A 24,590-nucleotide genomic window follows, 5' to 3' on the forward strand; every position below is an offset into this window, starting at 1 on the left:
CATGCATCTGGAGTTCTGATTGGTTAGTTTTTTTCCCTCTCATTTTTCCATGTTATTCCACACACACACAAAGGTGCTCACCTGATGTACATCTCTTCCCTCTCTATCTCCTTATAGAAATTCTGCAAGGGAAACAGGCATATACAAGGTCACGTATTTATACTAAACACATCCTGACCTCAGTTCACAAAGACCTACAAATCTGTGTTTCAGAGATAATGGGCTCCAGAAGAATCCATCATCATCCCTGTGACGTCTTCTGTCCTTGTGCACTCGTGCTGTTGATTTCTACACTGACCAGTGAGACGATGTGAGAGTCATGTTTAACACAAGGACTCTAATGGCACATTCAGATTTAATGTGCATCTGTGTCTTAGTACATCATGCTAACAAATAAACTTCCGTTCACTTGTAAAACTGATTACATGTGTGAGTGTGCAGTCAATCACACAAAAAACCAAGCTTTCAGATGTGGAGTTAATAGCATTGTTTCAGTGAGAGTTCATTCTTTATTTGTAGTACTGTCAGCTTCAAGTTCTTCATTGATGCTATGTTTGAGGAAAGCTGTAACATTAATGCTCGTGAGCATGTACAATGAGTTTAAGCCAATTATAAAGTTACAAAGGAGCCGATGCAATTACTCCACGCCATCAGGACGCCTACACACTCCAGTTACAGCGCACTCCGTCAGGAAATAGATGCATTTATATGAGTGAAGATGCATTGTAAAACTCATTTCCGTTGAGAAATGACGTGTTCTCCTTACCAGCACGTTAACTGTGCAGCTCATGCGGTTCTCCTTGTTCTCGTCGTGCATGATGGTCCTGTAGTCCAGAAGTCTCTCCAACAGACGGACCACTAGAGTAACGAAGGTTTCGCCTGACTTAGCCAGATACTTGTGCTTCCTGCAGTGCTCCAACAGACTGTCACACACACACACACACACACACACACACACACACACACACACACACACACACACACACTACAATGTCATGCTGTAACTGTAGACATGCAAAAGCATATGCAATGTATGTAGAGTCAAAATGAAAGCAATTTTGACGTTCAATTTATATGTCCCTAAACTCTTATGAATGTCAACATTAATTATCATAATACAGTGATGAGTTAGGAATTATGATATTGATTTACAGTTGTGCATGTGCTATTGATACATAAGAAAAAAAAAGAATAATTTGAGCAGCAGCGTAAATTATATTTCACTGAAATATTTACATTCAATGAAAATAAACAAATTTTCTAAGGACCAAAAGTTGTAAGAACATTTTATATGCAAAAAAAAACCAAAAACAAATATATATATATATATATATTTTTTTTTTATTTTTTTTTTATTTTTTTTTTTAAACACTATTGTGGTTTGCTTATAAATGTCATTTTTATATTTTCTTTTTTCACTTTTCAAAACTACGTTTTTGTAACTTTGTGTTTTTATTAGTTTGTATATATGTATATATATATATATATATATATATATATATATACACAGAGTAGACCCTTTACAGATTCGCTTGATGTATTGCTCTTATCTGTACGATCAAAACTGAAAGTGTAATTTAAGCTCTTTTCGGGGGTTATTAGGAGAAAATGACTTGCTTATACGCGTTAATCGACTCCAGAGGGTTAAAACACAAACCTGTTCTGCTCATGTGGCATCATGTAGAAATTATATCAGAAACACTTTATTTTAGGGTCTCTTAACTAAATGCGTATTAGAATGAATATTACTAGAATATTAGCCATTTATTAGTACTAATTAAGCACATATTAATGCCTTAATACCTAAACTTAACAACTACCTTGCTAACTATTAATAATCAGCAAATTAGGAATATATTAGGGAAAAGTCGTGGTTAATAGTGAATAAGTGTTCCCTATTCTAAAGTGTTACCATTTATCACTATCAGTGTGTGTGTGTGTGCGATCTTCACTCACATCTTCTGGAAGAGGATTTTGTACTGTTCGTCTCCTCGGCCGCCTTCCACCTCGTGATCCAGCTTGGTGATGATCTCGTTCTCAAACTGCAATTAAACACAGCGGCCGTAAATAACGAGTGTGGCTAATTTTTCATTTCATTAGCGTCGTTCCTTCCAGCCCTCCTCTCTCTCCTCCTCCTGCATTTTCTCGCTCTCTTGCGCTGTGTCAGAGAGCAATCAGCCGTCATCAGTCACAGCAACTGTGAGCTCAACTCTATCTGCTCATTACCATCACTGCGCTTCATCAGACACACACACACACACACACACACACACACACACACACACACACACACACACACACACACACACACACACACACACACACACACACACACACACACACACACACAGACAGCTGTCTGAGGGACTTTCTTTCAGATTCTGCTCTTCCTGCTGTTATAGAATAAATCAAGATGACTATACAGTGTAGATAAAAACACAACGCAAACATACACACATTATGATTTCTGTCCTCCTCAAACCATGCTCATATGTTAGACAACTCACAGACCTACTGTAGATGTCATTATTAGCATCAGTTTGAAAGAACTTCATAAAGTTTGATGCAATTGTTGCCTGGTGGACAATAAAGCTGCTATACAGTATACCCCACAAACTGTAGACATCACGAATAGTGCTTCACTTCCACGTTAAGACTGGATTGTATTTGTTACAATCTCAATACAGTGGAATTAACATTACAAGTTATTTTATTTGTGATGCAAACACAAACATTAAAAGCAAATGTCTATAGTAAATGTGCAAAAAATAAATAAATAAATAAATATATATATATATATATATATATATATATATATATATAGTTTTTTGCCATTTATTAGTACTAATTAAGCACATATGCCTTATTCTACATCCCTAATCCTACCCAATACCTAAACTTAACAACTACCTTACTAACTATTAATAAGCAGAAAATTAGGAATTTATTGAGGGAAAAGTCATAGTTAATAGTCAATAAGTGTTCCCTATTCTAAAGTGTTAGCTTTAAAATGGTAGTTCATTTTATTGGTGCTAGACTAGACTAAATTTCATTGCATTGCACATAATATGACATGTCTGACGTTTATCAAATATTTGCTCAAACTACAAGAATAAGTCAACACGCAATGAACACAACACCAAAGCACAAGAGAGAAATGGACTGTTTTATACACACTTCCTGTCTGACAGTTTTCCCGATCAACCAGTCAGAACATACAGACTCAAGGACTCTGATGACAGACTCAAGTCCACATCAAAATCTCTAAACGCATGTGACTGATATTCTGTGTCATCACTTGTATTAATGTTCAATTTGCTCTCATATCAATAGTGCGTACCATGCGACATGCAGGGCGTCAAATACTCGCTGAACCTGTGAGAGATTTCAGATCAAACTGAAGCTGCAGCATCATCAGTCCAAAGACACTCTCGCATATATAGATTATCATAAAAGCAAAGCATATCAGAGGAGGCAGGGAATCCATAATCTTCCAGTAGTGAACTTAGATGCAGATCTCTGTGGGATGTGGAATGCGGGCTGCATCCTAATTAGTACACTAGATAGTATGCCACAACAGAACTTGCAGATCTTGAACTACAGTATGTTAGAAGAATGCAAATGAACTGTTTTTCGAATGAAAATGTTTGAATGCTCACATGTGCATCTGCACACATGCTCTATGAAGAGCACTGCGACTGTCTTTTTACTTGAATAATCACTTTAAAAACCAGAAGCGATGTTTCATTTCTGACAAACACCATTTTAATATGTTCTGCAGCATATTATTTTTGCTGTGCTAATAAAATCTTTTTTTTTTTGTATTTGACATGAGCATTTCTACTGAAATGTTGGTATCGTGACACTAAAATCACTAAAAATGACTTTAAATGCACTACCAATAAACCCTTTGTCAATTATTGTGGTCAGTCATTTTTTTTATCTTTTTCTTTCAAGAATTATATACTTTTACTCAGCAACGATGCATTAAACTTAAAACAAATAAATAAAAGTAAAGCTATTCAAAATGGTACAAAAGATTTCTACTTCAAACGTGATATTTCTATTCATCAAAAAATAAATAAATAAATGTAATAAAAACACTAAAAAAAATAACGAGCTAAACAGCAAATCAGCATATCAGAATGATTTCTGAAGAATTATGTGACACTGAAGACTGGAGTAATGATGCTGAAAATCTAGCTTTATATCACAATAAATAAATTGCATGTTCATTTATGTTGACATAGAAACCAGTCATTTTAAATTGGAATAATATTTCACAGTTTCTACTGTATTTTTGATCAAATAAATGCATATTGTTAGCACAAAATTGAAAAAAAATGTTTCCTGACAACAAAATTTTAAACAGTAGTGCACTATCCCATGAACTGTACTATTAGTATGCAGTACAAGTATGCAAATGAGGGTGCATTTATCACCGCAATCCCACTGTCTGTGAGAACTGACCGTCTGGAAGCAGCGTCTGAAGTGAAACTCGCACTGCATCATGTCAAAGAAGATGGGAATGGTGGCTTTACGCAGCTCGATCTCAGGAACCAGCGTCATCTCCAGAATCGGACCCACCATCTCCGGGATAAACTTGATTTTGTGTGGACCTGCAGGATGTTGAGAAGATACCAATTAGCATGCCTGAATCCTTCAGTTTATTTGTTAAAGATCTTTTCGGTGTGTGTTTTTTTTTCGTACACACAGGATCTGTTTCTGATATTTTTGCCGGCAGGTGCAGCAGCACAAGAATATCAACTCCCAGCTTCTGGGAGCTTCTTTCCATGTGTGTCTAACAACAACTTTTATGTATTTTGGTGAGCTTTGTACAACTTTTATTTCAGAGGCACGATTTCCAAAGCTCTCAAAAGACAGACTTTCATCTGAGCTCTGCTAATCTTCAGAGTTTCGTGCAATCACAGTGCTGAATTCAGCCCAACATCTCTGAATCTCTGGTGTCTGTGACTAAACCCGCTATCCAACGCCGCCAGGTAATGAACAACCAAAGGCGTGAGGTGGCAAAAATTCCTTCACAGAGAAACGTGGGAGCTGAAAATACTTAAACAGAGGTACTTCCTCAACTGTCCTGCCACTAATTAGCACCTTCACTTTCAGAGCTTTTCCGTTTGCATGCCTCTAAATAACCGTGAGGTGTCTCGGTGGAAGAATAACCCGCTTGAATCAGAGCTAAAACTGGAGGCAATGCAAATGTGCCAGACGCAAGCCTTCCAAAAATAATCCATACAGAAGATGGTGTGTCGAAGCTGGGAAACCTTTTAAAGAGGCCGTGATTTTTCGGGACACATGGGGGTTGAGCCTTTCACAAAGCATCTAAAAAAAAAGTAATACATTTTACATGTGTTTTGATTTATTACTATTATTATTTTTTAAAGAACTTAATGCTTTTATTCAAAATATAATGAAACTAAAGTATCACTCTATTATTGTTAGTAAAAATATGAGAAGAAATACTTCTTAAGCAGCAAATCAGTATATTATTCTGATTTCTGAAGATCATGTGACACTGAAGACTGGATGAATGATGCTGAAAATACAGATTTGATCATAGGAATAAATTATATTTAACAATATATTCACCTAGAAATCTGTTGATTTAATTAGTAATATTATTTTATAATTTTACTGTTTTTACTGTCTTTTTAAAAAAAATAATGTCTTGGTGAGCAGAAGAGATTTCAAAAATGTTCAAAAACCTTGAACAGTGATTTAATTGCACAAAAAGGTGACTTATATATATAGATAGGCTGAAAGCTGTCAAATATGGTTTTAAAAAAGACAATCTTTTATTTTGGCTGCATCTTTAATTTGTACTCTACTAAAAAAACAGCTCTGTTAAACACATGAAATCGTGATTTTGAGCTGAAAATCATGTGAGAATATAGAATGATTTGCAGTTACTTCACTGAGCTACTATGCAAAAACTATACAAAAATAATACATTATACAAAAACAAGCAGATTGTGAAGTATTTAAGAAATGCAATAATGAATGAACACGTATCATAAATAACTTGCAGACAGATACAGTCTATTTTTGTCTGATTTAATAATGTTCCCTTTAAGGTGGGCTCACCCAGGTTGTACCACATGTCTCGGATCTCGAAGCCAATCTGTCGCCTCATGTCTTGATACCTGTAAAAGAGAAATATAAAGCTATAAGAAAAAGATTTTAGCAAGATGTCTTCATAAAGTCAGAGGTATGAAGACCACAAAATATCTGACAGAACATTTCAATTTATTCTCCTGGAATTGGAAACAATTATGGTTTGCTAGCCTCCCTCACGATACTGTCCGATCGGAAGCGAACGGATGATCTGCGATTCAGAAAGAGGGGCAGAAGCTGTTCAGAATTAATGTCAAAAGAGTTTAGGAAGAAGATGAGAGTGCAGACACGTTTCGAAACGGTGCTCTCGTTCAAAGAAAGTGTGAAGTAAACGACAGATCCCTTATGCTTTACCTCCGCGGGCCTGGCATCCATTCATTAGCGCTGTCATCACATGCTGACATTTTGGGACGCCTGTGGCCCTCGGCTGAATTCTGAGCCACCATTGATTGCTTTATCAGTACGCTCTCTTCCAGTGGTAATTTATGAAGACAAGGACGAGACGCGTCGGAGCTCAGTTAACACACAGTAAAGCTACAGTACATGTTTATAAACCTGTAATAACCCTGGTAATAGCACGCATCTCAGATGCAGATAGTGAATGTTTCTGCTCACACTCCTCTCGGACACTTCATTTTCCCTGTCTGATCTTTCCATTCACATGCTGACTCCACTGACCCGCTCTCTTAATTACTTCACCTCCTTCACTTCCTGTAGCCCTCCTCCTTCACCTCCCTGTCTCTCTCCATGGCTCTGCCTGTTTCCTGCTAAGCACTGCTTTATAATTTGTGTCTCCAGTGTCCGGGGTGACAGAGCGAGAGAGGCAGACAGACAGTGTGTCCTTGCACTCGTACAGAAGAGGAAGCCGAGTCTGTTAACACTCACACCTGTCAGCCCACGGGACGCTCGCTGAATGAGATGCGAACGGCACACAGCGACAGACCAAGGAGTGTGAGGGATACCCGCTCCTGTTCTATACTGTAAGTGCTGTTTGCTCTTTTCCTGCTCACACGGATCAAAACACAAGTCATCTCTACAGATCAGACAAAAAAAAATCCCTAGTCCTAAAGACCACAGTGGAACGGTCTACTGCCGCCCAGAACACCTTAGAAACAGTGTGAGAAGGGTCTGGCAAACCCGCAGCATCAAGCATCTGCTGCTGAGTTTCATAAAGCCACTGCTCAAAGGCTCTCCAGTAAGAGATCAGTGTATTTCTGAGCGGGTGAAAGCTTTGGCCTGATGATCCTTCACTGTGATGCCAGTGAAGTTTGGGCTCGGAGAGACAGAATGAGGAGAAAAACAACAGTGAAGAGTCAGCAGCAGCCTCTCTCAGGTCAGCACAACACCTCCAGCAGAACACAGAGAGAACGCACTGATGAAAGACAGCACCGGAGAACAAAGACAGAACAGCCCAACAGATTTTTCGAAATATGAGACGAGGTGTCCTCAACACATCAGCACTTTTTCTGATGAAAGCCCTCAAAATGCCAGCCATGTGCTGCTTTATTTGTGATTTTTCTTGTAGAATTCCAGGACATGAAGTGTAATCAGGTTGAAATGCTGTCAGCAAGTAAACAAATTAAACTCCATTACAGCTGACAGTGTGTTGAGCTCTGCGTGTTTGGTTTTAAAATTAAACCGTTCACCCAAAAACATCAACTGCTCATCCACAGAACATTTTTCCTTTGAGGAAGTGCAGAATATTAGAATATTCAGATTTGACATTTCCACGCCACAAAACATATTTTTCAGTGAACTATTTATTTTTTATTTTTTAAGGAATGTGACATTAAAATCTAGTTGAATTATTTTCATGTTATGGACTATTATTGATAAATTACTTAGAAATTATTACTTATTACGCCCAATAAAAATTACTGGCAGAATTTAGTTATTGTTTAAATTCTGATGCTGTTTTACTAAATATAAATAAAAAATAGTAATTTTAATCCATCACTACGTTCTTAGCAAATCGCTCTTAAAGGGCAAGAATGTGTAAAGAGACACTCATTAAGGGTTAAATCTTTCAATTTCCCTTTAAGTTAGTGCTAGATGATGGGGAAATAAGCAAATAATAATAATTCAACAATATTAAATATCCAATAATTAGATAAATGAAGATAAATCCAATCTACTACTGTACAGGTCAAATCTATCTGAAAAATACTGTATATGTAATTATCATATTTTTCTACTGAGAAAAAGAAAAGCCCGGTGCTGAGGTCACTGGTTATTCAATTCCTGTGAATTCAACCAAAACCAAAAAAAAACAAAAAAAACCCGCCTTCAAGGACGAGGTTTTGTTACTGACACCAGCACTGCATGTCCTGAGAAACTGGGTGGTTTAGGAAACATGTGTTCATGTTCGTGAGAAGAAGCTGCTTGAGAAGCCGTGTGATTCCAGAGGCTGAAGAGTCCTGACAGACAGTGAGAACGAGCTCATGCCACGGGCGAACACCAACAGCAGACAATTCACCCAATTAAAGGAACAATTCACCCAAAAATTTTAGATTGCCGAAAATGTTCATTTAAGATGCACATGAGTTTGTTTCTTCATCTGAACAGATTTGGAGAAATGTAGCTTTGAGAAGTGTGTTTAAATCTGTTTTGGCTTGTAAACAGTGCTTAATCTGTGCAGATTTCTCTCCTGATTCAGATTAGACTGCATTTTCAATAGGAGGAAGCAATATTATGGATGGAGGACTGTATTTTATCCAGACACAATGGTTTAAAACATCATAATGTTTGGATTTGTTTCTTAAGATGTTAATTGTTGGACTGGAATGGTGTGCATTATCGTCATGTTTTTATCAGCTGTTTGGACTCTGATTGGCACCCATCCACTGCAGAGGATCCGCTGCTGAGCAAATGATGGCATGCTACATTTCTGCAAAATCTGATCTGATGACAAAAAACTCATCTACATCATGAATGGCCTGAGGCTGAATGAATGATCCGTATTATGCAGCAGTGCATTGTGGGTAGGTGTCTGTGATACAAATGCTTACTTGCAGTAGCGGTTTTAGGCACGGGCGAACCGGGCAGCCGCCCGGGGCGTCATTTTTTCGTGACACATTGGGGGCGGCAGCACGAGCAGATTAAAAAAAAAAACCTCTGCGTCGCGAAACGGTTTTTCATCATTTATATCATTTCACTGTGTGTGGAATTGGCAAATTGGCGCTCCCTGCAGCTGCCGGCGCCCCTGCTTGCTGAAAATGTACAATGCACAGAAGCTGTGTATTGTGAGAAACGTGTAAAAGGGGGCGGGGCGAGAGGCGCTGGTGACATTTCACCTCTGGGTCTCTCAAATTGAACGGACAGGGCGGGGGGGAATCCACACTATTAATATAATTGATAATAGACTAAAATCAGTCACACACCTCGACTTTCTTCCAAATAACGCACATTTCATTCATAATGTTATAATACAGGCATATAGTTCCTGCAAATGAAACTAGGTAATACAAAACGATTATGCGGTCATCAAGGTGAATTGGTTTAGTTTTGACTTCTGGTCGTGAGGTCGTGAGTGACAGTTGGGGGGATGGGAAATCTGTTGATTGTCGAGTGCCAAATAAACAGAGATGGAGAAGAAAGGTCAAAGCCATCAGGTGCCCAATTTCGAAAAAAAAGAAAAGAAGAAGAGGAGAAACGAGCAAAAGATAAAGGTATGCAACTATGTTCTCTCTCTCTGTATGATTACAGTATCCATTTCATGAATGAAGGGCTAATGTTAATTGGTGGTGGGTATAACTCTTTGTTAGCCTTTTTGCTATGATGCTTGCTATGCTTATACAACAATAATTTAGTTTCAACTCAATCACAAGAACTAATTTATAATATTGTGCTTTGCAATAAAACTGTTACAAGTTCAGTTATCATTTCCATCAGTTGGTTTAACGTTAGGCCCTGTAAATAACCAACGGCATTTTCAAATCTGTAGGTTAAAGACGAACATTTGCTATTTATTTGCTACACAGTATGCTAAGTATAGTTTCCTAAGAATACAAGTCATAACTAAGAGTGTGTCATGCATAGAATTTGAGACAGTAACCAAAGAGCTAATGGTTCCTCCATGAAAGTTAGATTAATATACAAATTTTGGTTGAAAACTTTTTGAAACCCAAAAAGTTTTTGGTGATTAAAAAATAAAATCCCATTGTTTTTGTCTATACATATAATTTAAAGTCATTTTATTTCCATTTTCCATTTTATTACCATTTGTTTCTATGCTCTAAACAATGTGATGACATGGGGGGGGGGGTCATGTCAAAAAAAAAAAAAAGTTTTTTTTCCGGGTCTAGGAGGATAGCGTGTAATGACAGACATTTAGTGTGTAAGAGCATGTTTATGTAACCCTTCTATTATGTTTTGAGTCAATTTGACCCCAGGCTGTTTTAGCTTTATAAAACATTATCCTATGGTCTTTTGATTTCAAATGCAATTCAATTGCAATTTCAGGGGCACTTCTAAAATATTTTGGAGCATCCTCTGCCACTGGTCAGGATGAGCCAACCACCTCCTCCGATACACATATGTCTCCACAAATATCTGATATTGAGGATAAAGACCTCTTTGCCTCTACTTCTCCCCAGCATGAGCTTTCAGGTGTGCATATCGTGTGTGTGTGTGTGTGTGTGTAGGCTACAAGACAACTGGACAACTGCAATTTAATGTAATTTTAATATTTCTGATAATTTATGAGTAGGACTATGTTTTTTCACTGCTATGTGTTTTGAGTAATATGCCAATATGCTGTCTGATAGAAATGCCTGGAGCTGAACCTCCACTGAGCCCCACTGGTGAGGATGAGCCTCTGTCAACTGACCCTGCTAACTGGCCCTCACATCTGACTGACAGGATTCGGACTGAGCTGGTTCACAGAGGACCAAGTAAGGTTCCACCTGGCTTTGTTTTCAGTAGGAATGAGAGTGATGGGAGAAGTTGCCACCACCAATATTTTAAGAAAACATTAGTAAGTGGTGAAAAGATGGCAAGAAGTTGGCTGATTTATTCAATTAAGAACAACAGCCTCTTTTGCTTCTGCTGCAAATTGTTTTCCAAGAGGAACATCAATTTAACAAGTGCAGGAATGGCAAATTGGAAACATGCAAGCAATTATCTCACATCACATGAAAACAGTACAGAACACCTCAATTGCATGAAAGCATGGAAGGAACTGTCAGTGAGGTTAAAAAGTGGGACAACTATTGATAAGCAGGAGATGGCACTTCTGGAGGCTGAAAGGGTGAGATGGAGAGCAGTGCTGACACGTCTCACTGCTATCGTGCAGTCACTGGTTATTCGAAATTACTCGTTCACACAGAAAAACTGTTCACACCATCAAATGGGAACTTCCTCAAAGAGGTCGAACTTATGGCCAGGCTTGATCCCATCATGAAAGATCACCTTAACCGTGTCAAAAGAGGAACAGCAAGTCATAACAGCTACCTAGGCCATCATGTGCAGAATGAGCTGATTGATTTGTTGAGCAGCAAAATCATATCTGCTATAGTGGATGACATCAAGCAGGCAAAGTTTTTTTCAATAATTTTGGATTGCACCCCAGATATAAGCCACACAGAACAGTTGTCAGTGGTCATTAGATGGTCTCACTGATGGAGAAGCCCAAATATTCTTAATATTTTTTGTTGATAATATTGTTGCTCTCTGCTTTTGTTACTTTTTATATATCTGATTGTATATATTTTTGGCATATTAATATAGTGTATATTTATTTAAGTTCTGATAACTTATACTCATATTTTGTGCAGAATGGTGTTAATTGTCCTTTGGCAATGTTGGAGGTGGAAATTGTGCACCTTAAAAAGTGTGTTTGCTGTTTAAATTGCAATAGTTAATAAATTACCACTTATGTTGTTATAATAAAATATAACTGTTTGTGCAGAACTTTGTTTATTTTTGTGTGTGTGTGTGTGTGTGTGTGTGTATGGTGGCGGGGGGGGTGCTCGAAAGGGGTCTCGCCCAGGGTGTATTTCAATGTAGAACCGCCACTGCTTACTTGTGGAAGATCTTGGCTCGTTTATCACTCGAAAAGTTCTCCAGCTGCAAAGACTCCTGGGTAAGGTATGCCACAGCGAGATGGAAGTAGTTATTCCACAGCTGAGAGAAAAGGGAGAGATCAGTTATTAAAGTTATGCTCATCAAGGCAACAACAGATAATGATGAATGGGTTATGAAGACTAGTTTAACACTTAGTGTGAAAGATTTGAACAAGGTATGAGCAATGAGATCGAACAATAAGTATGAGCAACAACAGTCTGTGCGCACACTGCTATTTAAAGCACTGATGCCACTCAACAATTATTTCAAAATAATGATTCATTTAAAAAAAATAAAAAGGGTAAAAACAAAGACGGGGATAAGAATAACCACCAAATAGCAACAACCAACATGAGCACAAAGCTCAGAGAAGAGCTGAAGTTATTCTGAAGAGAAATGTAATAATCCATGGCCAAAAGTGCTTTTCATAAATAAGATTATATGTTGTTTGTTGTTGTTTTCTGGTAGCACACCTAGTCTTAATGCATCATACAGGTACAGTATTAAACAGACAGTTCACCTGTTTTTTTCTTTCTAGCATTGAACACAAACCGCGACTCGGTTTAGGTGGTATAACTTTACAAATAATGTAATTAAATGACAACAAAAGTAATGCAGACATCATAGATGAAGTAAACACTCATTATTTACATTACATATTTTTAAAACATTATTGTTCACCCAAGATGAAAGTGAAAACAAAAGAAACTTTGTAGGTGGGTTTCTTCTTTAGATTATATGCAAAACACAAAAGTAAAGTAAATTATTAGAATATTATTCATATCAAGGAACTGAATTGTATAACATAAATACATTTAATAAATGTACTACAATATAAAACCTAATATAAACAGATTATGTACATTACAGCCAATTAGCATTATTATCTAAAAGTATGTCAAAAGAAAAATCTTTGTAAATGATAAATAAAACCAAATGACAAATCAAATAAATGTAAAATAAATAAATTATAAAAAAGGAAAATAAATTAATAACATGTATTTATAAAACAAATGCATTCAATAAATACTGTATTATATAAAGCCAACATACAAACTTTTTACATTACATCCATTTTAACTGTTCAAAGTTATTTCAGCTGAAAAGGAAAGTAGTTTTAGAGGCCAACCAAGTTTGAATGAATGAATGAATTAATAAATATATAAATACATGCAGTACATACATAAATGCACATGACCAGGACTACGTAAACTTGCCCTCATGTCATTCCACACTGATATTTTTTCTTGAGCACATACTGGCAGTGGATGGGGACCAACATCTCCTCGTTTGTGTCAAGCAATACATTAATAGAAGCTCTACTGAAGTTGAAGTCTCACCTGAAGCTCAAAGTTGGTTTGATCGAGGAACTTCTTGCTGAGTACAGCGGCGTACTGATTGATGGCTCGCAGGAAGACTCTAGAATCAGAGAAAAAAAATCACTTTAGCCACTCATTGTCTGTTCAACGAGAACTAGCACAGCCATAATTCATCCATTTATTGTCACATTTAAATGAGCGCATTTGTTCTTAACAATGAACCATAAACACAGCCAGTTAAACACAGAATAATGTCATTCCTGACAGAACTACAGCCACGTTCAGCGTGCGGAGAGAAAGCACATAAACTACAGATGATAAATTTAATCACGGGTCTTTAACTCCGCCACACTGAGACCACATTAGGAGGATATCAGAGAGACTAAAAAACATTCTATCCACTTAGTTCAATAAAGCCTGTCTCTAATGAACTGAGAGAGAACATGAAATCTTTATATACTTCTCTAACTGCGTCACCACTGTAAAAAAGGAGAAAGACAATGGAGAGGAGTCAAACCGGGATGAACAGACTCAAAGCGCTGAACGGCCAAATCATTTCACATCTGTAATGTGACATCATTTGAGTAGCAGTCCTGTAAATTAATATAATGTAGGCCTTTCCTATCATTTCCCAACAGAGAGCAGGAGTCTCAAGACACATAAGCTGGAAGTACAGCAAGCAAAACATGCCGACTTCACCAAAAAAAATAAATAAATAAATAAAATCGTATTAAAATAAAGACACTCCTTTAAAATAACACATAAAACCAAGAACATAATTTCACTAATAGACAAGTTACATGTTATATATATATATATATATATATATATGATGAAAAGCTACATAATAATAAATAAATAAATGCATTTATTAATTAGTTTTAATGAACACCCACATGACAAGGAGCATGTATTAGGAAATTAAATAGTTTAATTTTTATTTCATGTTCAGCTGTTCTTAGTCCAACTTCTTCAAACTGTTATGTGAGGACACTTGAGAAACAACCAGCCGATGCTTCAATATCAAGTGTCAAAAGTCACCAGCTGAAGTAGATCGGACAAGTTTCTTATTATTAATTTCCACCATGAAAGTGTGAGCGGTGATGTTAACGCCTGACCCCTCGTGTGTGAGCGTCTGTCAGATGTTTGACATCTCATTAGCGCCACTGGATTGTAAGTCGTCTTAAAAGGCTCTGGCTGTGTAAACGCATCTGAAGCCTTATTAATCATCCTTTAATCTAGAGCAGGGCGGCGCGATACAAACCAAATAAATTTCTGATTGACTAAGATAAAGAGTGCGAGCGAGCGCTAACATCCCGGATCTGGAGGACATTTGACTCCTGCATTGTAACGGAGAGACGGAGAGTTTCTCATCAGGGCCAACCGATACGATCTGTTTATAATGAGCTGCTGAAAAATGACTGCTTAATGTGACTGCAGACATTAATAATGCAAGTGAGCTTTACTGAATCAACAGATGGACAGACAGACTGATGACAGACTACAGACTTTAGTCACAGCGGATGGAAGATTTAATCTCAAAATGAGGATGTGGATGAAAGCAGCAATATGTTGCCTTAGGAAATTATACTCCATTGTTGATACTGTGATAAATGCATCAGTGCACAGCTATCAAAGAGTAGGACTGCTTTTTATTATTTAAATGTGAGATTGAGCATCATGAAGCGGGATGGATTGAACAACAAAAAAAGTGATTTTATTTTAGTAATTAACTGGTGTATACAGTATATATATATATATATATATATATATATATATATATATATATATGTGTGTGTTTGTGTGTGTGTGTGTGTGTGTGTATACATTAATACTTTTATTTAGAAATTATTCATTTTATTGATCAAAACTGACATTTATAATGTTACCAAAGATGTATTTTTTAAATAAATTCATTTTATTTTTTAAAACGTTCTATTCATCAAACAATCCTGAAAAAAATAAATAAATATGAAGCACAATTTTTTTCAACATTGATAATCAAAGGTTTCTTGAGCAGTAAATCAGCATATGAGTACGATTTCTTTAGGCTGGAGTAATGATGCTGGAAATTCAGCTTTGATCACAGGAATAAATGACATTTGACAACATATTCAAATAGAAACCAGTTATCTAAAACAGTAATAGTATTTCACAATACTAGTGTTTTTACTGTATTTTTTAACAAATAAATTCAGCTTTGAGCATTAAGCATTTTCAAAAACATAAAAAAACAATACCCAAGTTTGGAATATTGGTGCAATTAATGCATGTTTTATTTATACACAATTAGTTCTATGAATAATTTATGTGTATAATAACATAAACCACTAGTGTGATATAAATACATTTCTTTATTGTTGTGTGGAAATGTGAGGCACAATGACTTTCATAAAAAACAGCTTCATTTGTGTGAACCCAGTCATGCCATCTGATCATAATACTGAAATAAAGTGACATTTTAAATCATTTTTAGCATCGAAAATGAGTGTTTTAGAGCTTCCAAACATGCAGTACCAAACTCTCTGTAAAGAACAGGAAAGAAAACCAAAATGCAGCAGAAGCTCATAACCTACACTGCATTTCATCCATTGAATATTCTATTCTTCAGTCAAAAATACATTTTGTCTCAAAATGATAGATTGCCGCGTCTGCCATTATAACACAAATCACTGGTTAACATAATCTTCTGGAAGGCAGATAGGTTATAGTTTCCTGAGGTGAACTGTGTGTTTTAAATATCATTCCCATCTCAGTTAAACATGCAGAAAAGGCTGTAAGTAAGCCAACAGTAAGTAAAAGTCTAACACTGTCTGTCATCAAATGATGTTCAAAGGTTTTGGGTTGGTAAGGTTTTTTTTTTTTTTTTAAAGAAGACTCTTCTTCTCACCAAGGCTGCATTTACTTGATTAAAAATAAAGTAGAAACTGTAGAATTATGAAATATTATGAAAATTTTTAAATAACTAATAATCTTTCTATTTTAATATATTGCAAAGTGTCATTTATTTCTGTGATGTGCAGCTGTATTTTCAGCATCATTACTCCAGTCTTCAGTGTCATCTTCAGAAATCATGAAAATATGATGATATGCTGCTACTGTCAATGTTGAAAACAGACGTTCTGTGGATATTTTTGTCTTTGATGAATAGAAAGTCCAAAAGAACAGCATTTGTTTGAAAAAGCAGTCTTTTGTCTTTATTGTCACCTTTGATGAATTCAAGGCATCCATGCTGAATAAAAGCATCGATTTCTTTCAAAACAAACTGCCCAAAATCTCCAGACGTCATGTTTTAAAGCTGCTGTTTCACTTTCATGAAAATACTATTCTGCTATATCTTCACTAGAACAATGACGACTGAGACGGAGTGGAGGATGCAGGATCAGGACAGACTGGTACAGATGAACAGCAGATGTGTTTTCTAGTCTGCTGAACACTAAAGGTTTACTGCGTCTGTGACCTTACAGAACATCAGGACGTGGCATTCTAAATCACATCTGAGACTCAAGCAGAACACCTGGAAAAAACACCTGGAGAAATGTCATGAGGGTCACTAAATGATGACCAATTTTAGTTTTGGCTGAACTACTGTATTCCTTTAACTCACAGGATTAATTTACATATATTAAAAGCAGTTAATGAATTTGCATTATTTTCCATTATGGCTACTTCACAGGCACCTGGTGGTTTTTGAGCATGCAGAAATAATCATCCTAATGAGTGAATTTGTACTGATAAATACATGAATTAATTAAAGTATATCACTGAAGTATTTTGTGGAAAACATTTTAAAATAAGTAATAAACAAACAAACATTACACATTTCTAAAAACGTAAAAAAAAAAAAAAACTTAATCAAAAATATGACAAAATAAATAGAAATAAATTACTTAAAACAAAACAAAAAAAAATCCAATAATAAAACAAATAAACAAAACATCACAACAAAAAATATAAAAGTAAAAGAAAATAATACAATAATAAATAAAACAACAAAATAAATTGAAACTAAATAAAACAAAAAATTATAAAACAGGATCAGATAAATTCATGGAAACATTCATTCTATTGTAGATGTCAGTGATTGATGAAGGAACACTTTCAATAAAACAAACAAACTTAAAGAAAATAAATATATAAAAGACTAAACAAAATAAAACAAAACAGAACATAAAACATCACAATAAAACAAAATACAAAGAATAGAATAAAATAAAAATAATAAAACAAAAACAAATTAAATGAAGAAACCATAAAATAATAAAAAATATAAATAATAAAATATAAATATATCCAAAGAAATCTAATAAATTCAGGCACCTCCATCACAGGTGTCTGTAAATGATAGTACATGATTAAGAAACACTTTCTTAATGACAAATTTAGGCTATTTTTAAATCAAATTCACATGGGAATTTAAAGACAGGTTTAAAGACGGCTTCAAACGTGGCTCATCCAATCAATTTCAGTCAAACTTGATCTGTTTCATCAATTCCTTTTGCCTCTTTAAATAAACCAGATCAACAAGCCAAGAAAAACACATTCTGCGACTGATGAACTGCTCTCAGAAACACAGTTTATCCGTTCATCAGAGCATCAGAAGATCAACAACCGTGTAAGACGGTTAAAGACGATTCCTCTAATGCTGCAGCTGCTCAATATAAGGCCGTGAGGTCAAACAAATCCCACTTTAATGATTCCTCAGTACATCCCTCGAACTCTTCCCTTTAATGCCACTGACGAGAGCAATTCAATGGATGCAGACGCAGTCGTGTGAGCCAAACGCAAACAGCAGCCAGGCTCTGATCTCCACAAAGCTGTCTGGGATGCAAACGGAGCAAGACAAGCCTCATTTTCACCAAGAGCCTGACATCCCCTCACAATTAAAACCAATCAGCCTGCACGCTGGAGCACGAAGGGGGCAAACACCAGACACGCCACCAGATTTCACACGCGTCGTTCACCGCTGCTGATGAAGATTCAGTAACAGATGCTTGTGTTTGTGTTGCAGTCAGATCTAATAACTCTGACTGGTCTGCTGATCCATGAAACTCAAAAGCATTTCTGCTGCATTAGAGGATTGCAAAAACATCCATTTACAAGCTCAGTAATTTGGGGTCAGTCATTTTTTTTTCTTTCTTGTTTTTAAATAAAATCAATACTTTTATTCAGCAAGGATGTGTTAAATTGATAAAAAGTGATAGTAAAGAAAATATATTATTAGAATATATATTATTAGAATTTTAACCTTTTATTGATCAAATATATTAGACAGCAGAACTGTTTCAACACTCATAATAAATCAGAATATTAGAATGATTTCTAAATGATCATGTGACAGACTGATGTTACATGTGACACTGAAGCTGGAGTAATGATGCTGAAAATTCAGCTTTGCATCACAGGAATAAATTATTTTGTTTAAGTATATTCAAATAGAAAACAGTTGTTTTAAGTTGTAATAATATTTCACAATATTACTGTTTTTTCTGTATTTTTGATCAAATAAATGCAGGCTTGATGAGCAAAAGAAACTTCTTTCAAAAACATTAAAAATAGTAATGTTTCCAAACTTTTGGTCTGTACTGTATATATATATAAAAATAAAAATTAGTTTGTGTGTGTGTGAATGGTTTATATAAATATAATACACTTATAGTGCTGGGAAGTAACTGATTACATGCAATTTGAATAATGTAATCAGCTTCCAAATATTAAGTACCAGTATGTAGATTATTAGAGTATGTCTAAATTATATTACACATATAAGCATGTTTTAAAATGCATATCATATGACTACATATAATTCATATTATATTGAGTTAGGCCAAAAGTAATCTGAAAGTAATCAAAAATTTGTCATTACATAAAGAAGCTACAATTTCTGTAATGAAATTTGTAACAAATTGGTAACAAAGTGCTTCGTCAGTAATCTATCCAGCACTGTTTATATATTATACATTTGTATTATTAATAAAAAAATAAACCTTTCAAACTTTATGAAAAATAGACCATCAAAGATATATGTCCATACGATGTCAGATGTGACTGTTTTAAACTAACAAATAAAATGATTAAATATATAAGAATTAAAAAATAGGTATTATACCATTATCATCTAATAAATTATTATAATACAGTACAGACATTTCTCTGCCTTCTGCAACTGAAAAAAGTTTGTAAATAAAATAAGTTTGCATAAAGATAGAAAAAGAATTATTCTTGGCCCCCGCAGGCCTCCGTATGTGCTATTATGAAGTGCAATCTCAGTTCTCTTCTAGGATACGACCCTCATCTTGTGAATTAATCAGCGCTGCATATTTATGCACATGATTTCTCACAGCTTCAGACCAAACTGGAAATCAGTGCACACGCAGCAGCCGAAACACCGCCCGTTCAATAAGAGGGATCTGATTAACTTTACAAAGCTCTACACTTCCTTCTGAACAATCAAAACTTACACTGTTTCACAAGTTAATATGGAGCATGACTATGAAATTAAAATTATATAGGCAATGTGCACTTGAGAAACAGTTAAATAGTTGCCTTTGGCAGACAAAATAAATGAATAAATCCTGAACAGTTGAAGCAGTCGCTCCAAAACTGCTGCTTTGTGCAGTACAGATTCATACATTATTAATTCAATTCCATCCAAATGTATTTGTGTAGCACAAATCACTCCTAAACAACTCTACAGAGAATAAAGCTTTACAAACTCACCGAACAAGCCAAAGGTCATTAGACGGAGGAAAAATAGGGTGAAAATAAATGAACACACAAAGATAATATCAAATATATCAATAAACTTTCCAGTTTTCACACTTTAAGTCTTTTGTGAATCCAGGCTACATTTAAAAGAAAGCAGGAATGAAGGAATCAACAGATGTATAAATAAATTCATAAATGAAAGAATTCATTTTTCACTTTTGTTTGTTCCACAGAAATGGTTCCCTTTTGTGAATAGAGGTAAAGAGAAAGATAAGAACAAAAATAAATTAATAAATAAATAAAATGAATGATAAAAATATATACGAATGAATCAATAAATACATAAAAATGCAAAAATAAATAAACAAACATACATAAATGATTGCATAAATAAACTAATTAATTCCACAAGTATTGAACTTTTTTTTCCCCACGTTTCCAGACTTTTGTGAACAGAAAATAAATAAATAAACAAACACTGTTTGTTCAACATTTCTGTATTTTCCAGACTTTTCCAATCTTTTGTGAATTCAGGACAGAGATACATACATAAATGCACACATTTTTAAATGACTGAATAAATACATTTATACATAAATAGATATGAATGAAAAATAAATAAACAAATAAATAAAACCATAAACAAATAAACAAATAAATTAAGCACAAATAAAAGCATAAAAAATAAACATAAATACACTTTTTGACCAATTCCTTTTTCACACATTCCCAGTGAATTAAAAATAAAAAAATAAATAAAGAAAAAGAAAAAAAGAAAGAAATAAAGAAGTAGCTGTGTCTACTCCTGTCTCCTGCAAACGGTGTGTCATTGAACAGAACTGATGAGAGAACGAGGGAGGCGGAGAAGATGAGGTAGTCCTGTCTGAACAGGAAATGAATATTAATAATTAAGAGCGGTGGGAGGCTTTTAGCGAGCAGCTTGATTGCCACTTACAGAGATTTGGCCTGCGCTGATGCTGCACAAAGGACAGAGAGTCACCGTCGTCTTCCCACAGAGACTCTCTACATCACTGCTTCACATTTCTGCTCAGATTTACATCACGTTTACAACATCCCTGAGTCACGCTTTCCGTCAGAAGAGCCGCGTAAAGAAGCTCGCAGCACAGCTATGAATATGCAAACTGATTACTAATGTTAACGGCATTCAAACATCCACAGGGAAAACACGACAGACAAAACATCACGGACGCCAAAATGGAACAGACTCAAATATGTGGTAATGAGTAATAATGATGCTAAACTAGATTTTTGCATATTCTAGAAGGAAGCATGAGTGGTTCTTGCCCATATATATATATAAAATGTAAAAAAAAGAAAATCACCTCGGTGGTTGTTAAGGTGTTATGATTTCAGGGATTCCATGCTTTTTAAACGCATTACAGATTAAGCCTGTAAAAAAAGGTACTAAAAATTTAATTACATTAAATAAAAAATAAACCTTTGTCTGGGTAATTAAATAAATATGCATCCATTTATAAATAAATAAAAATAATAATAATAAAAAAATTATGCTGAATAAGCATACACTAAGTTACATGCTTAAGTTAAATAAATAAATAACTTAAAAAACATATAAACAGAAAATTAAATATTCATATTTCTAAAGAAAACAATATAAAATAAAAAAATAAAACTAAATATCCAGATAAACCAAAACAAAATAAAGCCTAATAAAAATAATAATAATAATAAATAAATAAATAAAATAAAATAAAATAAAATAAAATAAAATAAAATAAAATAAAATAAAATAAAATAAAATAAAATAAAATAAAATAAAATAAAATAAAATAAAATAAAATAAAATAAAATAAAATAAAATAAAAGCATTAGCAAACATCACTAACTGGGGAGTGTTTCTTTACGTTTAACATCAGCATTTCACCTGCTGCTGCTCATCCCTCCACGAGAGCAAATTCTCAGTTTATTAAATTCCCGGTTTTCACTCTCCTCATCTCAGGCAATTTTCTGCTGCAGTGAACACATGGCACGATGATCCACTGAAGAGCTGCTGATGCTGAAGACTGCTGCTGTCCTCAGAGACACACCAGGTCTACCTGATGGCCTGCAGGAAACAGAGCACTGGCTGCTCTGGGCTTTTAGACGATTCGCTCGGTGCTGAGGAAAGACGTTCTCCAGAAGGAATATTACAGACAAACACACTGTTTACTGCACAAAAACCCTGCGGACGGCTGTAGTAAGGACTAACACAATGCATCATGGGAAGTACAGAAAGAGCCAATTATTCCCACATGGCTACCACAGACAGACAAGCTGATTGGTTGAGCTGATTTCAAAGATACTGCAAGATGGCAATTAACACACATGCTACAATGTTTCACAATGCTATGCTGCTATGAATCATAAAAACCTTAAAAAGCCTTAGACTAACTACAACACTTGGTAAAAAGAAAACTATCTTGATTATAAATGTAACCTGTTAAATCACCTACTGATATTTTAATCATATTGAGCAATAAACAGCAGTTAAGGTAAGTTTTATTTTTTACACACTTTTTCAAATTTGTATGAATTGTGGATGGCTGGATGGATCATAAAATAAAAATAATAATAATAAAAAAAGCAAGTAATAAAGAAAGAAATGAAAAAAAAAATGAAATACTGCAGCGATGCTTAATGTTTTAAATGAATCCTAACTAGATGATATGAAATCAAATGTGACTTTCTTTATTATTCAGTATGTTTTTATAACCGCCACTGACTAAAATGACAAATTATTACTAAAAATAAAATAAAATTTGACCTTTAGTATCACTGGTATATTGCATAAACCAAGTCTTCAAGGGAAAATATTTGATCAAAGTATTATATTATATATAGAATTATATTTATATTAATTAAGTTATATTCACGTTATATAAAATTATATTTTAAGAATTTGATGTTGCATGCTCTGTAAAAGTAGTTGAATGCAAAAAAAAAAAGACGAAAAGACAAAACTTTACTAAACTAACACTACACTAAGTACTATGCAACTGCATCATTAATAAATAATATTCACGAGTGAAAACGGAGAAGTTTAGTAAAGAGTTTAATTAACTCGTTTCTACACTGCTGGTTTCCAGCCAGCGCTCTAAAGCTTAAAAAAAAGTGTTTAAAAAAAAAACAACAACAGAAAAACACTTGCTAAATGGTCCCTAATCAGTGTTAATTGAGCGTTTGGTGTGGTGTCAGCGGTGGAGTGGGTGTGTGGGATGGATGGGTCAGAACGACACACGGGATAAAACCCGTCCTAAAGTGATTACAGTAAGCCCATTAGAGAGCCTGAGCACAGCGCTATTCCCCGCACACATCCACACTAATCCACAGCACCTTGCACACTACATAGGGCGCAGTTTTCTCTCGTTCTCAGTCCTGAAGTGAAAACAGCACACAAAGACTTTCCGATTTGAGCGATGGAAGAATGTAAATAATCCAAGCTGCCTGTGCCATTCTGAATCCTAAATAGATCGTTCTGAACTTCTGCTCAATTTAAGCTTTTGGAAACCTCATCACACCACAGTATTCTAAGTCAATCATGACGAATTTATCATCATCATACGAATAAGCTCGTTCTGTCTGATTAACGACTAAAATTATGCATTTCTCAGCCTTCATTTATCGGTAGCATGACGCTATCTGGAAATCTTCACACTCATGCCGGATGATCTGCACGCTCATCTAGCTTTAATGCTAATGAGACTTTATCACACTGCTAATTGAGTTCAGAAAGCAGTCACGATAGCCATCAGCATCCATTAACATGCTAGCATAAATAGACTCCGGCTCATTTTTGTGTTTAAAGATAAAGCAAGGTCAAACCTCCACTGCCAGACCGATTCATCAAATAATACCACTGCAATTGAGCTTTTGTGATCTGATGAATAATTATTTTTCAAGCATAAAGAAAAAATCTCCCTCAGAATTCATCAGTTGACTGATAGAATCCACTGCAAATGTCACATGCTATCATTCATAAAGATGGTCAACCTAAACCTGATTAGGTCTATAAAAAGCGTGCTTAAGATCGGATAGTTAACTAGCTGTTTAGACCAGGGGGTTTAAACTGGGGGCCAATGAAAGAAAAAAAAAGGGTTACACTTTATTTTATGGTGACCTTGTTACGGTGTTATTACTTACATTTAACAACTTAACTACATGTACTTACTATATAAGGGTTTGGAATAGGGTTTGCTTAGGGTTACTTGCATGTAGTATAGTATATAATAATCATTTTCATTTTCAAGGGTCTATTTCTTTAAGCTCAAAATAGAGAAAACCCAACTTTGATCTAAAAAAAAATAAATAAATAATAATAATAATAATAATTAAAAAAAAAAAAATCAG

General features: G+C 35.0%; 1 protein-coding gene across 1 annotated transcript in view; it reads right to left on the minus strand.

The window, feature by feature from the left end:
• dock1 (dedicator of cytokinesis 1) overlaps positions 1 to 24,590 on the minus strand; it is a 251,029-nt gene that overhangs the window by 50,562 nt on the left and 175,877 nt on the right. The window contains exons 30-36 of the mRNA XM_059532816.1: positions 13,536 to 13,614; positions 12,155 to 12,255; positions 6,103 to 6,161; positions 4,471 to 4,619; positions 1,957 to 2,042; positions 767 to 923; positions 82 to 122 (exon numbers count right to left, since the gene is read on the minus strand). Of these exons, the coding sequence (XP_059388799.1) occupies positions 82 to 122; positions 767 to 923; positions 1,957 to 2,042; positions 4,471 to 4,619; positions 6,103 to 6,161; positions 12,155 to 12,255; positions 13,536 to 13,614 (672 nt within the window). The remainder of the gene's footprint in view (positions 1 to 81; positions 123 to 766; positions 924 to 1,956; positions 2,043 to 4,470; positions 4,620 to 6,102; positions 6,162 to 12,154; positions 12,256 to 13,535; positions 13,615 to 24,590) is intronic.

Source organism: Carassius carassius, chromosome 40 (genome assembly GCF_963082965.1).
Source record: "Carassius carassius chromosome 40, fCarCar2.1, whole genome shotgun sequence".
NCBI lineage: Eukaryota > Metazoa > Chordata > Actinopteri > Cypriniformes > Cyprinidae > Carassius > Carassius carassius.